The following is an 18,354-nucleotide window of genomic DNA, read 5'->3' on the forward strand; positions in this document are numbered from 1 at the left end:
AAGAATATACTCAAATACTTTAAGAGAAGTTAGACTAAACTGACCCCAAATGAACCAACTTAAACAAAAAATAAAAATTCAAACCAGATTTTTGCATAAGCTTATCACTGATTAATTCGAAGTGGCTTACCCAGTGACTTTTCACCTAATCAGTGCAAGCTATGATAATAAAAATCTGATGTCCAATTTCAATTATGATAAAGGGGAAAATTGCTGTAAGAGTAATTAATAACCAAGGAAGCTTCTGAGTCTTACAAATAATATGACACATATTATTCTTTCTATAAAATTACAGAGACTAGTTCCATAAGGTTTACACATGCAGACACTTGCCTCATTCTGTATCATCTCTGAGAAAGTGAGAGGTAGGATGCATACAAAATAATGGGGTCAGACAAACAGATTAATATAAGATAGACTAAAGAAACATACTTGTATTATACCATATGCTGGTTCATCAAGAAGATTTTCAAAAGACTGTGAAAGACTCTTATTCTGATAGTTCACAAGAAGTGTTCTTTTGTCTTGCGGAGATCTGTAATAAAAAGAAGGGATTTGTAGAAAACTGCACACCACATCAATGACTACCTAAATAATTACTAATGCGCAGTTATTTTTCCGTAACAACAAAAAAAAACCTTAAATGTCCAGTTCTAGAACTGTTTCCCATTAATTCAATATTAGCAAGTATTTAGTAACTATCTTAAATGAGTTCCAAAACTACATGGAACATGAAATATTAAATTAACAAATATAAAAGGGATGAAGTATATTTTTATTCTAGGTAAAGCCAAGAGGACTAAATTATAATGAACCCAAACTTTTGTTTAGAATTATAGTAGAAAATTCTTACAAATATATCTTCCATTATAAGAATATATCTTCTCTTATAAAGAAAGTTGAAACACACTTTAGGATTCATCAGTATATATAATATGTACACTACAGGAAAATGTCCTATTTTGAAATGGTTTCCAACTTCACTCCACAGCTTGGTAGTACTGCAATATAAGATGTTAAAAATACAAGATACAATGTCTTAATTATTTGTTAAAGATCATTAATTATGCTAACCATTATTATCAACACACATGGTTGTAATGTACAGTTCAGGTACAGTATATTTTTAGTTCTTGCTTATTAAGCTCTGGATATAAGTTTTTCTCCACACTTCCTAATAACTACAGAATAAACAAAATGCTTTCCAAATAGACATCTAATTTGAAATAATCAAATGAATTATCCAGTCTTTTTTCTGTTCAGAAAGTTTTATAATTTAGTAAGTCAGCTGTAATAAATCCACAACTTTTGTGTTTAAAAACAAAAATTAAATGCATTATTTTGCTGCTATCTACTTCTAGTTTATTATAAATGTTTGAGACAAGAACTTTAATAACAGTTATCTCTCCTCAATTCTAACATAACAGAATGCAACAGCAATGCTGGGGGGATATGAAATCCAAAACAGGATCTTATTTTTACTCAGAAACAGCACTCGATCATCAGAGACAATAGTAGCTGAATAAGCCCCTTAGCTTCTTAAAAGAGCTAAGGTTGAGTCATTTGAAGTAGGAAAAAAATAACTTTTTAAACGTTCAATTTTCATTAATCACCATTTTTCTGAACATCTTCTGGGGGTTATGCTTAACATGAAGGCCTATAGGTTCTCACAAGGCATTTCTTAATGATAGGTCAACTTGTAAACATAGCACCAGAAAAAGAAAAGTAACTAGTATAGAAACATTTTTTTCCTAACACAGTGCTGCTGGTGCTATGGTTATTATTTTTTGTTTCTAAAAATAGATTAAGTCAAATTTTTTCTTTAAACTACAAATAAAAAAATGATCATGAAAGTCAAAACACTGGCTATGCATGCTGAAGGGGAACACATATGCAATCTTCAGTTATCTGTGCCCAGCCAATTATTATGGCTTCAGATCTAAAACTATGGTCACAAAGCTGGAGATGGAAAGAAGAAATGACTGCTCAACCAACAAAGAACCACAGACACTTTTTTAAAAAGGAAGGATTTCTTTTATTTATACCTAATGCTCTGTGATGAGGGGCTGGGGGAAGTCACACTAGACTTGGTTGACACTGAAGAAATCAACAAAACATTTTTTTAAAGTATAGCAGTAAGAGGACAGGAAATAATGTTGTTAAGCAACTTCAGAGCTCACCAAAAGGAGGGCTGGCATTCCAGAATATTGTTACATTTCCACCTGCCAGGTTACCACACTGATTTAATCTGGGAAGATTAAATATTATATTTATATATTCTGGGGATATTATGGATTCTGGGAAGTTGATCACTCATGACAACATTATTCAAGGCTTTCAAAAACTCATTGCAGCAGTAAAATAGAACTTTTAATGATGCTAACATCAGCAATTCTATTAGATCCTACTAAAGGGCTTAAAGAAAACCATTGTCTAATATCACAACTACGGACGCATAACTACTAAAACTTCAGAAGTACTTTGGAGTGAGCCTCTCCCAAAAGCTTCAGAATTCAGAAATTTTAACAGTTGAAGAATTTTTGTGCACTGAGATGTAATAGTAACTATTTTATATTGCTACTGAGAAGACCAATATGGAAAGCTAAAGAAATAAATAAAAATATCATTGTAAAAGATATAAAGCTGAAAAGGATAATAAAAAATAAAAAGTACAGAACATTTACAACAAAACTATATAGTTTATTCCCATCCATATAATTTATACATATATATATGTGTATGTGTATGTATATATGTATTTGTGTGAGGATATATGTATCTCACAAAGGGAATAAATAAGGGTCTAGGACCTAATCTCATAAATGACTGATGCTATAAGATGATACAACCAACTTGGCTTTTTAAGGAAATATTTTACTGCTTGGATATTTATGTATTAATTTTAAAATGGCCCAATATATAAAATAATTTTAACAGAACCAATAACTTTCATTCATATCCTAGCAACCAACTTGGTTCCAGAAATGTAACAAAAATGTATGTGTGGCTCATTCTTTTACCCATCTGAATACCATGTCCTAAATGGTGATAACTCAAAGAACACTAAAGAATATCAATGAATAGGACAACTTGTCGCAGTAGATAAGAAAACCATTTGAGAAATAATAAGCCTCAAGAAGTTGGCCTATTTTGCACTGACTAATCCAGCTGATGAGATTGAAAGAAGGAACTGTGCATAGCTACCCAACCTTTACCTCGCTCTTTCAAGGCTGCACATCCCTAGCAAATCTGCAATTTCTGTTCGTCTGTATGGTAAGACCCTTAATTCGTTATGGGGAGTGTTAGGAAGACATCATGGCCACAGATGCAAGCCACATTCTTCAATTTAGGTTAATCAGAGAAAAAAAGATAATGTGGTCTGAATCTCCCTCTACTGATGTTTTGAACTAAGAAAACACAAGGATGACCCAGGAACAGAGTGGCTGGGATCCCAGCGAAGCTGCTGACACCAAGGTTTTCCTGGTCTACCCTTCTTCTTCTGGTCTCCACAACAACCTGCGACCATAGGAACATGACTCTGGAAGTACCATTTTGCTTAGAATAACTGCTCCAGAGACAGGAAATGATACCTAATAAAGTAAAAAATGGGGGATATTTGGGACTTTTCACTTCTTTGGACTTAATTGTGAATTCCATTTATTTAGATCGTAAGTAATGAACATAAAAAACAAGAACCTTTAACATCTCCCTAAGAATCTGATAATGGAAGATGCTTTATACAAATATGGGATTTATTTTTATACTGGTGACTGTTTATCTGGAATACCTATATTCTACCACCTGGACTCAGCATATATGACACAATGCAGTTGGGCATAATTTATGATGGGAAAGAGAATGGGGGGGTGACTTATTTTCTGCCTAGTGTACAGAGGGGCCTTGGGGATAAAATATTTGATGTACTATTCTTACACATCTCAGACTATTCAGGGGGCAAAGAATAAACTGGCCCCTCAGTGTCACAGGAGAATACACAATGGAGAAGTGGCTGGTACTAAGGACGAAGCTTTTAAAGCTCACTTTACACAGCTACCTCCTCCCCCAGAAACAGCCACATCCTTGGTTGACCATAAATGTGATTAAGCCTAGTGGGAAGAGAGGAAACAAAGTGTAGGAAGTCAGACTCCTCTGCTAGGCTCTTCTCTTTGACCACGTCATTAAAGGCTACAATTAATCACATGCTCACATTCTATCCCATTTTATCCTCTTCTTAGTTAATCTCATTCTCTCTCAGAGCTTCAATTACTACTAACACACACACACACAAACTTACATATTATCCTATTATATGCTCTCATCGTGCTATATCCCTGATTCATAGCACTTATTACAGCTGAAAACTTATGATTATTTGTATAAGCGATCTTTTTCTTTCCTGCAATAGTACAACTCCATGAAGACAGACACCATATCTTTTTTGACTAAGTGCTCCTTTCCAGCACTTAGTATGATGTGCTGGAAAGAACACAGTGGGTCCTCAAAAAAAAAAAAACTTGCTGAATGAAAAAGTAGAGAGAGGGGAACACCATTCCCATGGCTTCTTGTTTCCAGGTGGAAATATGCACTCCTATTAAAGAAAATCTTCACAGGGACACATCTGACCGCTGAGATCAGGAAAGAGTAAGGTGCATGCATGGCATAACCCTTTCCAGGCTCTCTTTATCTCTTGGATCTGCCTGCCAACAGAGAAGGTGGTTTCTAGTCTGCTCTCATTCATGTCATAAGTGGTCTGCCCTCACTAGGGAGACCTGTGGTTGTCCAAAAATGATAACTGGATGACTTCATTAATTTGGGCTGAATTATTATGATGCTACATATCTAAGCCTCACCAGTACAGAAAAGGAAACATAGTTTCACTTACAACCTTCATTAAAACATCACCAACACATATTTAAGGTACATATTCTCTTATAAGCATCTGAGTAATTGTTGAGTCTACCCTTGAACCCATCCAGGACAGAAAACTCTACCTCTTGAGCTAATTCCTTGTAATTTCTACCCCTTGAGCTATTTCCTTCTAATTTATCTCTGGAGTCATACAAAACAAATCTAGTCTATTTCTTTTAACAATTCTTTTGAAATTATTTGTAGAACTGATAAGTACCATGCCATTTATTCATTCAACTAAGATTTACTTAATAAACACTATGTGCCAGGCACTCTGGCTAGGAATTTAGGAGAAAGTGTAAACAAGATAGATGCAATCCCTGCCTTTATGGGCTTATATTCTAGAGGAAAACGTAACAGAAGTAAACAGACAAAATGATTTTATTCTGTTAAGGGCCATGAAGGAAGCAAACAAGAGAATGAGAAAGCAAAAAGGAATGGGGGTGGGAACCTACATTAAATGGGAGACTAAGCAACCAGAAAAGTCCTTCTGAGGAAGTGACATTAAACTGAGACCTCAGGGATAAGAAAGGGAGAAGAATATTCTAGACAAAAGAAATACATATAGGACCCTAAGACAAGAAAGAGTTTAGGGCATTTCAGGAACTGAAAGAAAACCACGTGGCTAGAATATAGAAGAGAATGGCATGAGATGAGGTTTAAGAAATAAACAGAGCTAAGATAAGGCAGGCCCTCACTGACCATAGTAAGAAGCTTGGGTTTTATTTAATGGTGCACCACAACTCCTCTTCTTCAAGTTAAATCGCCACAACCCCACGTTTTTCATGATACCATTTTGATCCCTCTCATTACACTAGCCATCTTTTTCCACATAGTATAGTTAGTCTAACACATCTAAAATGCAGTGTTTAAAACTAAGCCTAGTTCTCCAAACTATGATCTTACCAGTAAAGAGTAGAGAGGGACTACCACTTCATTCTAGATACTATGCTTTAATCAACAGTCTCAGAATGAATGAGCTCTTTTGTAACAGTTACATCACAACACTGATTGAAACTGAGCTTGCTATGATGCTAAAACCCCCAAGTCTTTAACAGCTGCTATTCAACAGCCAAGCCTTATGCCCCAGTCATGATAAATGCTCCTCCTGAAATCTACTTAACCCCGTAGGTGGTAGCCTATTCACAGCTTCTCACTTCAAGATCCAAGACCCACATACTACCAATCAGATCTGACTTTCTTATGATTACAGGTACTAATCAGCATGCCCAGTGCCAGCCAGAGAAGGTCAACATGGTAAGGGAAGAGAATTTCATGCCGAAAAACACAGAGCCAATATCTTTCAACTTTTGCATCACTCCTAGCTTTATATAATCTACATTTAGGCATGACATTACTCTATTAAAGTGAGGACATGATTAATGAAGTTAACAATCATCCCTACGATTCCCCAAACTAAAAATCTCAACTTCTCCCTTCTTTTCTCCTCCACATATCCAATCAATCACAAACTCTAACACTAAATATTCCTCCAACACTTCTTTCTTGTCACTCCCCTAGTTCATGCTACTACAAGCTCATCTAGATGACTGGAACAACCTGCTAACATGATTTACAAGATCCTTCATGCCCTGGCCTTTACTCAGCTCTTTGGCTTCATCTTTAAATCCTGTACCCTCCCTTCCCCCACTATGCAGACCTGTGATACTGAACTACTCTGTTCTGTGATTACATCATGTTTTATATACCTCCCTCTATCTAAAACATCTCTCTAAATATCTCCTTCCCTTTCATGCTAACGTTCACACATTTGTCAAGTCTCAACCTAGATGTTACCTCCTCCAGAAACTCTTCCCTGACCCCTACCCAACCCCCTGTCTGAATGAAGTACACTTCCTCCCTTCCTTGTACTTCCTCCATCTTATTTCTTGAGTTTATTGCTATTTACTGGTCAGCATCCTTCACAAGACCATAAGCTCTCAGATATCCAAGAACATGCCTGTTTTGTTCACTACTAAATATCAAACAACCAGCACAGTGCTCAGAACTTAATAGATACCACAATTGTATTTGTTGAGAGTGAAAGCAAGAAAGAGTATGTGTGTACAAATGCACATGGGTAAATAAATGCAAGACACAAGATTTCTGGAAAGTGAGAAAGCCCTAACTTCCACACTTACAATAATTTTATTTAGATTTGCCTGACTTAAATTTGTAACATTACAAATGAAACTCTATGTTTAACAGAAACTACATAATAAAAGATAAAATTGGTAAATATATAATCCATAAATTATTGATGTATCATCATTCATTTGAATGTGTATTAAAATACTGAACCATTCTTTTCTTTAAAACAGTAATAAGGTGATAAGTTGCAGTTCCAACTTACTAAAATGGCAAAATTTTATTCAGTCACTCATCCAAAGTAGTCAATATTCCAGAAAAAACAAAGCTGCTTGTGCCCTAATATGCACATAGGTCACTGATACCCAACAATCCGGTTTCGATAAGTAGGAAATAATTTGATACTTACTCACACAATACCACATATTTTTCAAGAGAGTCAATCAGTAGTTTGCTATCTCCTTGATGAAAGTGCAGAGCAGGGAGAACGACGTCATCCTTTAGACAGAATACCAAATACGACCAGCCCATACCCTCTTTGTTTTGCTTGATTGATTTCAGGTCTGTCAAACTGAACAGGAATGACCATTTGCTTTTCCCATTTCTATGACTTGGAGCATCTTAAAAACAAGAAAGTGGGGCAAAATATTTTTGTTCACCTTTTTAAAAGGTACTGACAGCACTCTTCGTGACTGCCTAACAGATATTTGTTGAACCTAGGGAACAACTACAGCACTGATATTACCATGGCTTCCACCTGTATTAGAAATGGCAACATACATTTTCTTAAAAGAATAGTTTTTAAAATAATTATCTTACTGCATACAAATTGAAAAAAATACTATCCTTATTTAAAATATCAGCTTTGCCCCAAAATGATCATGGCTTTGGAAGCAAGCAGGCCAGATTCAAACTGCAGCACCACCATCTTACTAACTGAATGATTTGGGGCAAATAATTGAATCTCTCTGAGCCTCAGTTTCTTCATCTGTAAAATGGAGATAATTATACTTACCTCCCAATGTTATTCTAAGAATTAAAAGAGATAATACTTGTCAACTAATGAGTACAGTGCCAAGTATATAGTAAATATTCAATAAATATTCATCTTTTCCACTTCCCTCAAATACAAATGGCATTATGCACTTGGAGAGTCATTTAAAACAAAAAACAAAAAAAACCAAAAACAAAACCAACCTTTATTCCTCACTTCCTTTTGGAATTATTTTTACTAGATTACATTGAGTGAAGGTAAAAGTATACCAGTATAAAAAGTAAGGGAGGAAAGGGGGTGTGTGTGGGATGAACTGGGAGATTGGGATTGACATATATGCACTATTGATACTAGGTATAAAATAGATAACTGATGAGAACCTACTGTATAGCTCAGGGAACTCTACTCAGTGCTCTGTGGTGACCTAAATGGGAAAGAAATCCAAAAAAAAGGGGACATATGTATACATATAGCCAATTCACTTTGCTGTACAGTAAAAACTAACACAACACTGTAAAGCAACTATACTCCAATAAAAATTAATTTTAAAAAAAAGTAACATTGGAGTGAGTACACAGACAGACATTTGCAAAAACCCAAAGAACAGTGGGGAATTGAGGATGAAAAGGTAACTAAGTTGTGAATGCTTCAAAAAGAATGAATACATTCAATCTTCCTGCTAAATCAACCTTCTACTAAATTAAGACCTCAGTTCAAACCAAACTATAGCTATGTAAAATAAAGCATTTCCTAGTGTGTGGGCTATTTATAGAAGCTTAAAATACTAGGTTTGTGAATAATATTGCAATTGATAACAAGCAATGTAAAGATTATCTATTTAAATAAAAATTTAAAGAACAAGGGAAAAAAGTTATCTAATACTTATATTTAATTTCTAATCTAAAAATGTTATTTTACTTGAACATTTTAACGCAGACTTTAGCATGTCATGTCTCTGAAATTTTAAAAAACCTTTTCTCTAATGTTATTTCCTAAGAAGTGTCATACTATCCTGTTATTGAAAATCTTTATAAATTCTATCCCAACACTATCAATTCCACAAAGATAAACTGCATAGATAATATCTGCTTATAGAACTTACTCAAAGGGTAGATCAGTCAGTACTGACCTGCATGTATGTCACCTTCCTATATAGTCAGAACACTACAGCTCCATCACCTCCAACAAAATCTCCTAAACTGACACAGAAATCTACAGCTTACAGAAACCTCTACCTGCAAGGAATGCAGACTCCATTACTCTTTCATGGACACTTTAACAAGTTATCATTTGAAACAAAGTCCAGAAAGGCTAAGTAACTTATCTATGCAGTGCCCTGCCTACTTCCACACCGGTTCAGATGGTGAACTCATATCTAAGGCTGGTACCAGATTAAGTACCATGTGCTCACTTTACGACACATCATGTTTCACTGCAATTTATACTACAGAGCTCATAACACCATTACAAACTAATATCAAAGTGAGAACAATTCTAGAATTCCAACATCTTATGAATCACTTAAGTGTGAATGCACCTGGACTACCTAGAAAGGATACATACTACTAGATTATCTGCAAAGACCAAAAATATTTTCACAGCAAAACAGCAATGAAAAACCAGATACAATTTTTTATCTTAAATTCCACAGAAAGTATTTAATCAAAGTAATGCAAGAAAATCATATGAAGAATATTAAATAATATATGCAGGCATATCAGAAGTTTGTGCATATTCAAATGTAAAAATTTTACACAGATTTTTTTCCCTTGTTAATGGAAGAGACACACGTTACATATTAAATACAAAAGAAAATTCCTCACACATTTCCTCACTTAAAGCTCTGATAAACAATGAGACAAACATTACAAGTCAATCCCAGAAATCCCTTTTCTGGAGTATAAGCTTCATGAGAACAAGAACTTAATTCTGTTCACAGCAAGAGTGACTAGCACATAGTAGGTAGTCAAAGATGTGTTAAATAAATGAATAATCTACTAACCAAGTCAACAGAAAAGTAATCTGCAATTGGGTCTACCAATAATAGCTAACCAGAACTAGAAATTGTTACAAAGGAAAACTAACAGAATCCAACAGTTAACTCAAAATTTCCTTCTTTCTCCTTAAAGAAAGGTAAATAAAGCTAATTAGTTCTGATGAACTTACTGTGTTACCCAATATATGTAAAAAATAACTCCAACACACTGATGTGGCAAAACTGGCCATAATAGCAAAAAAGTAAACGAAACAATTCAGTAAGTCTCCATATGTCTTGAACAGAATTAACATCAAGGACATGACATTTTATCTGAATGGGTTTCCAGAACATCACGGCAGTCTGTTGCTCTGGGAAGATACATTCTCAAAACATTTGATCTAATATATAAAAACAAAGACTTAGCAGTATATTTAAGAAATATAAAGTTTAAAAAGTCTTCAATAGTCAATTTTTTTAAAGGTTTGTCCCCATTTTCCTCTGTGAATCACAAAAAAGGTAAAAAGTTTAAAAATGTGAAGTTTATAATAATAAATAAAATAAAAATTTTATTTGGAAAAAATGCATTTCAAAAATGTAAAAAATTAAGGCAGAATTTTAAATTCTGAAACATCAAGCTTAGAAAATGTCTTCTTTAAGAAGGAGTTTTGATGAAATATGATTGGATGAGGTAGATAGTCTAGGATAAGATGGGATGGGATGAAACAGAGTAAATGTACTTCATTAACTCCTTGTTCTGTTAAATACGTGCATGTGTATGCACACTGGGCCATACTGTGCAATGTGTTTCTTACTGCTATCGTAAAAATTTTCAAACAGTGGAGAAAAGAAAGAAAAAGAAATGTGTCCTTAACTTTTAATAATTACTAAATAAAGGCTCTTTACAAGGCATAATGCAATGCCAAGATACATAAGCAGTATTTAGATCTGTGGGTTTTTTGCTAAGCTATGCAGCTACACAGAGGTTCTCGACTCTGCGCACTAAAATAACCAGGAGAGCTTCTGAAAAATACAGAAAAATAGGGATGCCCAGGCTCCGCCTCCAGAGCCTGATTTCATTTGCTGGATGAAACCCAGGCACTGGTACTTTTTCCAAAAGCCTAACTTCCCCATGTGATTTCAATGTGCACCCAGTTAAAAACCATTAATCTAAAAAGACCTTTATTGCCAGATTATGCTTTTCTCAAACATGTAATGCTTCTTTTATGAAATTTTGAAAACTCACTCCTTTTGCTCATTTCTTTAACCTTTTTCATTTTCAAGGATTTAACAATATTAGGCAAACAAAAAAATAGCAATTCACATAAACCAATCCTGAAGATCCAGCCTAGAGAAGTTAAAAATCCCTCACGTGCTAAATATACTAAAATCCTGTGGTTTTACCCTTCCTTAACATTTTTGCATTGTTCTGGTTAAGAACCTTCTCTAGAATGGAAATGCAAAACAACAAAAAAAAGACATATATGCATGAGCTGACTGTTATCGAAAGTCTGTGACTTACTATTTCTTAATTGCCACTGTTCCCAAGAAATGATACAGTACAAAGTATAACTACTGTATGAGAATGATTCCCCAGGCCATACGTGAAAATCAATTTTACTTAGTAACAATGCTACATAAACGTATCAATACATATTCTAATCAATTTAGGCTAGACTTTTTGAATCTGGTAAATGCGGATAAATCCTAAACTCAGATCAAAATCACTGAAAGATAAAATATCCTATTAGTTATAAACACAAAGAAATCAATAGAAAAAAATTTTTAACTCTATACAGTGTTTAATATTTTTTAAACATATCACAAATAGGCTGGCCAAATCACACGTGGGCTAGCTAGATCATATCTGGGGTAGTATACGTGTTCTACCAGATTGCTAGGTTGGCTCTTTTTTGTTATCTACATGTAGATAGTCACCACACAGCAAACATAAATTTAATGTATATATAAAGGAGAACAGTTGTGGAACATATACAAAGGGGAGCTGCAATGAGCTGTGAAGATACCAGTAAACACTGAAATTAGAACGGCATGGTTTAGTGGTATACTTCATCTCCCCCTGGTGCTTTAGGATAAAATAACATGTGTTTTTTTTTTTTATTCTACTGGATTAAGAAAAATGTGCATAAGATAGCCAAAGCAATTTTTTTAAGTCTTTCTATTTTCTGCCATTAATAACTACAAAACAGAACAAGTATTTTTAAAGCCTTTTTATGAGGTCACAACCAACAAAGCAACAAAAAGATGAAAAAGGAATATAAATAAAATGGGAATTATACATATTAATCAAAGCACCAACTCATCCTTCTTCTAAGAAACATTAAAGAATTTTCTTTGCACTTTTGTTTATACTTTATAGTAGCAAACCAGTTTAAGATTTCAAACGATTTAATTCATACCTCCATTGGTATGTGGTTTCTTTTTAAATGAAATTGTATTAACCATGTCCCACTCTGCTTCGTAACTGTTCAGATGTTCCAATCCTCGATGAGCTCTTTCTTTTGGGGCCTGGGTCCATTCCACGACTGAACTGGAGTCCTAAAATAATTATAACATATAAAATATTTAGGGACTAAGACTAGAATTTCATTTCAATCAATAATGTCTTCTCAGCTTCTATATAAATTAAGTTTGTAGGTTGTGGCAGATATCACTGGTGGGAAAGCCGAACACTATTTCCTATCCTTTTCTCCCTTGCTCAGCTGACCAAAAAGACAAGAAAACCTTGTCCAGATTCTCCTGCAGTTAGGGTTGCCAATGAAATATAAGCATAAGTCAACAGTAGGGCCTTGGAAATGCTTTTGCTTTCCTAATAAAAGCTTCATCCCTTTTCCCCTATTTCCTGCTTTTGATGCAGCTATGCTGCCTAAAAACATAATAGCCACCTTATAATCATAAAGACAAACACTGCAAATAGCTCCAAACCTCCAGGCTTCTGGTTATTTGAGGAACACACCCAATGGTGGTTACTTATTTAAACCACCATTGGTTGCACATGTCTCTTAATCAAAATTAGCTAAAAGGTACAAATACCATATCTACATGTTCAGTTTTAAAGAACTTTCTATTTTAAAAGAGAAAAAAACCAACAGTCTAAAATGCTATGTTAATAATCTGACTAAATCAAAAAGTTTAATTTCTATTCAACAAAAGATACCACACATAAGTTAAAGATAAGCAAAACTGTGTGAAAATGTTTCCAAAACATATGGACGATGACAGAAAAACACCCAGAATACAAAAAGAACTCCTACCAATTTACTGAGAAATCAACAAACATCAAAAGAGAAAAATAAGGAAATGGTATGAACAAGCAAATCAAAGAAGAAATATGAAGTGACAAACAAAGGAAGATGTCCAACTTCAGAAACAATCCAAGAAAAGCAAGTAAAGATGAATTTAAATTTTTCTGGCCCATTCAACTAAAAAATAAAAATATGGAAGACAGTGTGAGGAAATGCTGTATCTCACACTGTTGATGACAGTGCTAATTACTGACTCAAATGTACAACTGAGTCATATTTATTACAATTCAAAATATGCATGTGTTTCACCACAATAACTCTATTCTCATCATCTACTTTAGAGAAATACTCACACATGTATACAAAGAGGCAGATACAAGAATTTTCATCACAGAATTGTTTGTAAAAGTGAAAAGCTGAATATATCTTATCATCCATCAATGAAGGAATAAGTAAATAAACTAGCGGGTAGCCAATAAAATGCTAGGCAGAAGTTTAAAGACTGATATCTGTTCATGTGTATATATGTTCAATATGTAATAGTAAATAAAACGAAGTTAAGAAACAATGTATGCAGTATAACAACTACATAGAACATATGTAATTAGAAACACACTAGAGAAAACCAGGGATGAATGGATGGATGGATGGATGGATAGATATGATAGGAAATGTGTACCAATAAAAGTCTGGAAAGATATACATTAAACAGGAACAGATTAGGGACAGGGTTCTAGTCAAGGAGGACTTCAACTTTCTATTATTTGAATTTTTACAACAAGAATGTATTCGTGTATTGCTAGTGTAATTCTTTTTAAAAATGGAAAAAGGAAGATTTATAGCAACAGGAATATATTATAAACAAAAGAAATTAATAAGAAATAGAAACAGACTGAAGAATAGGGGGAAAACTGAATGAATGAAATTATAAAGTGGAGTGCTTTTTCCTCCGAGTCCTTCCTCTGATGTCATTTCTCAAGGAGCCCTCCTCGTTTGCCCAATTTAAAAAAATGCAACCCTTACCACCATCACTACCAACTCTCCCATCAACAGTAGGGAAAGCGAAGCAGCATTTACAGAACCCCACCCCACACAAAGGCTTGGAACTAGTAAATCAGGTACTTCTGGAAACTAGGATAAAGGTTAAGCTGAAAACAGGACTACTAACAAAAGTCTAGAAGGCTGAAGGTTTATTCATTGGAAAAGGTAAAACAGATTATCTGTGGATTAGGAGAAACCAGGGACACTGAGCAAAGAGATAGTACACTGAAAACAGGAGAATTAACTGAAAGTTCATCTATATAATAAGTTGGCAAGACTCCCAGCTCTCTTCCTCCACTCAGTTCCCAGAACAGTGGAATCCAGCTTTCCCTCTCCAGGTAGGAATCTGTAGATTCTTCTCTGACAAATGACTAGCCCAAGAAAAAAGACCCAGGTTTCAATACCGGGGATTCCCCAAGGAAACAGCCTAGCCAAGTCACCCTGAGTCCCAACTATTAACAAACCTACCCATACATAGAGAGAGTATAATCAGTTTTTTGTGTTTGCTGTTAAATATGAGCACCACAATACAAAGATCACCAAATGTCAAAGGCAAGTGTTTACATAAAAGAAAAAGTCCAAATGAAATAGGAAAAAAAAAAAAAGTCAGTTAGAGGAGGTAGACTATATACAGAGATGAAAACATCTGAAAAACTATCCTTCAACTCCTCAAAAATAAGGGAGAATAGTACATCCATGAAGAACAGGATGCTATTTTTTAAAAGGGGGGAAAGGGGACACAAAACAAAATGTATTAGAAATCAAACAGCAAAAAGGAAAAAGGCAATAGAAGAACTGGAAGATAAAACTGAAGAAATTTCCTAGAAAATAATACACACATACACAAAGAATTAGAAAACAGTAAAGTAAGTATTAAAATATTACAGGACCAGTCCAAAGCATGTAGAGTTCCAGAAAGAAAGAAAATAGAAAATGGAGACGAAGAAGAAATCATCACTAAAAAAATTCAAGAATATTTCCTAAAAACTAAAGGACACAAGTTTTCACGTTAAAAAAAAAGCCTGGGCTTCCCTGGTGGCGCAGTGGTTGAGAATCTGCCTGCTAATGCAGGAGACACGGGTTCGAGCCCTGGTCTGGGAGGATCCCACATGCCGCGGAGCGGCTGGGCCCGTGAGCCACAGCTGCTGAGCCTGCGCGTCTGGAGCCTGTGCCCCGCAACGGGAGGGGCCGCGATGGTGAGAGGCCCGCGCACCGCGATGAAGAGCGGTCCCCGCACCGCGATGAAGAGTGGCCCCCACTTGCCGCAACTAGAGAAAGCCCTCGCACGAACCGAAGACCCAGCACAACCAAAAATAAATAAATAAATAAATAAATAAATAAATAAATAAATAAAATTTAAGATCTGTTTAAAAAAAAAAAGAATATAATTTGCAAAAAAAAAAATAAATAAAAAAATAAATAAAAAATAAAAAAAAAAGCCTATCAAGCACCCAACACACTGGATAAAAAAGACCACAAGGGCACATTTCCAGAACATCTAGAACACTAGAAACGAAAAGGCAATTGTAAAAGCTTCTAAAGAGGAAAAAAACATAGCAAGGATCAGGAATCAGAATGCAGCAGACTTAACATCAATAAAGGAAATCAGTCAAACCTGAGACAATAACTTTCAAAAATACGAGGGGAAATTTATTTTCAAACTGTAATTCTATGCCAGCCAGCTATCAATTCAGAATAAGGATAGAAAAGTCTGAAAACAGAAATGTTTTTGCTCTCATACACCCTTTTTCTCAGGAAGCACTGGAGGTGCACCAAAACTAGGGAGTAAACCAAAATATAAGATAGCAGAGGATACAGGAAATGGGGATTAAAATATGGGAAAGAGGCAAAAAGAATCCCCAGGATAATTGCTGCACAGCAAGCCAAAAGAGCAACCAGTTCAGAAGGAACTTGTAAGAAGGCTCTGGAAGAAATGTCTCTAAGAAGATGACACTGGAAGATCATCTATGTGATTAAATATTTTGAGAAGAAATGTGGACAACTGGGCCATAGTTTCAAGGTGAATTAGAGATAAGATAGAGCTAAATCTCTACCTTCCATAGTGAGAAGTCAACACATGATACAAACGTTAAACATAAGTTAATTCAACTATTCCATTCCTGGGTTTTCAAGGAAAAATGTATCCACACAGAAACTTGAATATGAACATTCACAGCAGCATTATTTACATTAGCCTAAAAATGAAAACAACCCAAATGTCCATCAACCGATGAATGAATAAACAAAATGTGGTACATATCCATAAACGCAATATTATTCAGCAAAAAAGAAAAAAAGGAAAGAAAGAAACAAAGTACTGGCAGGTGCTATAACATGGATGAACCTTGAAAACATTATGCTAAGTGAAAGAATCCAGTCACAAAAGACTACATATTATATGATTCCATAGATAAAATGTCCACAACAGACAAATCCTCAGAGACAGACAGTAAATTAATGGGTGCAGAGGACTGGAGTTAAGTGGGAATGAGGGGTGACTGCTAAGAGGTACAGTTCCTTTTTTGGAAGTAATGGAAATGTTCAAAAGTTAGATGTTGGTGATGGTTGCACAACTCTGTAAATATACTAAAAACACTGAATTATATACTTTAGAAGAGTGAATTTTATGGTATATGAATTATATCTCAATAAAGCTTTTATTTAAAAAATGGCATTCCTTCAGACATGCATTTTTTTCTTAAATACCTTTCCAGCATACAGAATACTAGAAGAATCTAATGCATCATCCAATGGTCTCCAGTCCACTATTACTTCAGCATCCTAGAGAAAGAAATTATTAACCATATTTACTATTCAGCAATATCTTATATTTTTAGTCACCTATACTTAATTCCCTGAACTGAAAATGAAATTTTTAACCCCTTAAATTTATCAGCGCGTTAAATATGGAATATCATATGTAAACCACTATTTGACAACAATGTATAGATTTCTAAACTCTGCTTTTCATTATAAAAAAATTATATTACTGCAACTTTCACATAAGTTTTAAAATATTCCATACCATTTTACTGGCTTATCTAAAGCATTTTATTTCTAACATCACTTCCATGTTAAATTTACAACCACTGCTCAATTACATAATTTTATCTTACATGCGAAATTCAAGCCTGCTGATAATGCCCCAATTACTATTAAATTATTTAAACAATTATTAAATAAAAGTTATTTTTTATTTAAACATAAACAATTACTAAATAAAGTCATTTACTAGAAACATACCTTTTCTAAAACACGTAATATTCCTGAAATCAAGCTGTCTTGGTCACTGGTCTTTCCAAAAGATGAATGAATATACACCCCTTCCTGTTCATATATAATCTGGAATGGGAAAAATAAGATTAATCACACCATTTTTATTCAATACTATTTCAACATTTGTTTTAAAAAAAATTAAGAGATGTTTTCCTATAATGCCTGAACCAAGTTTCTGGTTATTTCATATAAAAATGTATTATCTTAAAAATACTACTCAGACTTAAAAGCACTTCAAACAAAGATAAACTAGAGGGAAATTTGCTTTGATATGCATGCAAGTTTTTTGGTTTAGTGATAATCATGATCTTGATCTTCTCCTTAAACAAAGATGTCAGGCTAATTGTTATGTGACCCTATATGCAAATTCCACTTAACATATATTTTTAACAAACATTAAGCAAAGTATTAGGTTCAAACTGAAAATATCCAACAATAAGAACAGATGAAATATAATGAAAAATTAATGATTTCTAAAAAAAAAAAAAAAAAAAAAATTCATGATTTCTAACTATTTCATAACAGCACGTAAGTTTATTTTGGTGTGCTTTTGTAGCACACTGGCATAGAAAATAAGATGGGAATATTAAAAAGTAATGATGAGGACTTCTTGGAAAAACTAGTTTAAACTAGTTCAAGCTCACAAACACTGAGTGCTTCTATATGTAAAAGCATGTAAGACTGTAGGTATAAGAATATGACTAAGACATGGTCCCTGAACAATGTCCTATGGGAATACATGGGAGACTTAAGTAAATTCCTCAGTAAACTGAAACGTTTATAAAGTTAAGCCTTATGTTCTAAAG

General features: G+C 34.3%; 1 protein-coding gene across 2 annotated transcripts in view; it reads right to left on the minus strand.

Moving 5' to 3' along the window:
- TBC1D15 (TBC1 domain family member 15) overlaps positions 1 to 18,354 on the minus strand; it is a 70,978-nt gene that overhangs the window by 31,872 nt on the left and 20,752 nt on the right. For both annotated transcript variants that reach the window (XM_007195008.2, XM_007195007.2), the window contains exons 2-6: positions 17,516 to 17,614; positions 16,979 to 17,053; positions 12,386 to 12,524; positions 7,406 to 7,616; positions 433 to 535 (exon numbers count right to left, since the gene is read on the minus strand). In XM_007195008.2, the coding sequence (XP_007195070.1) occupies positions 433 to 535; positions 7,406 to 7,616; positions 12,386 to 12,524; positions 16,979 to 17,053; positions 17,516 to 17,614 (627 nt within the window). The remainder of the gene's footprint in view (positions 1 to 432; positions 536 to 7,405; positions 7,617 to 12,385; positions 12,525 to 16,978; positions 17,054 to 17,515; positions 17,615 to 18,354) is intronic.

The sequence above is a fragment of the Balaenoptera acutorostrata genome, chromosome 11 (assembly GCF_949987535.1).
Source record: "Balaenoptera acutorostrata chromosome 11, mBalAcu1.1, whole genome shotgun sequence".
Taxonomy (NCBI): Eukaryota; Metazoa; Chordata; class Mammalia; order Artiodactyla; family Balaenopteridae; genus Balaenoptera; species Balaenoptera acutorostrata.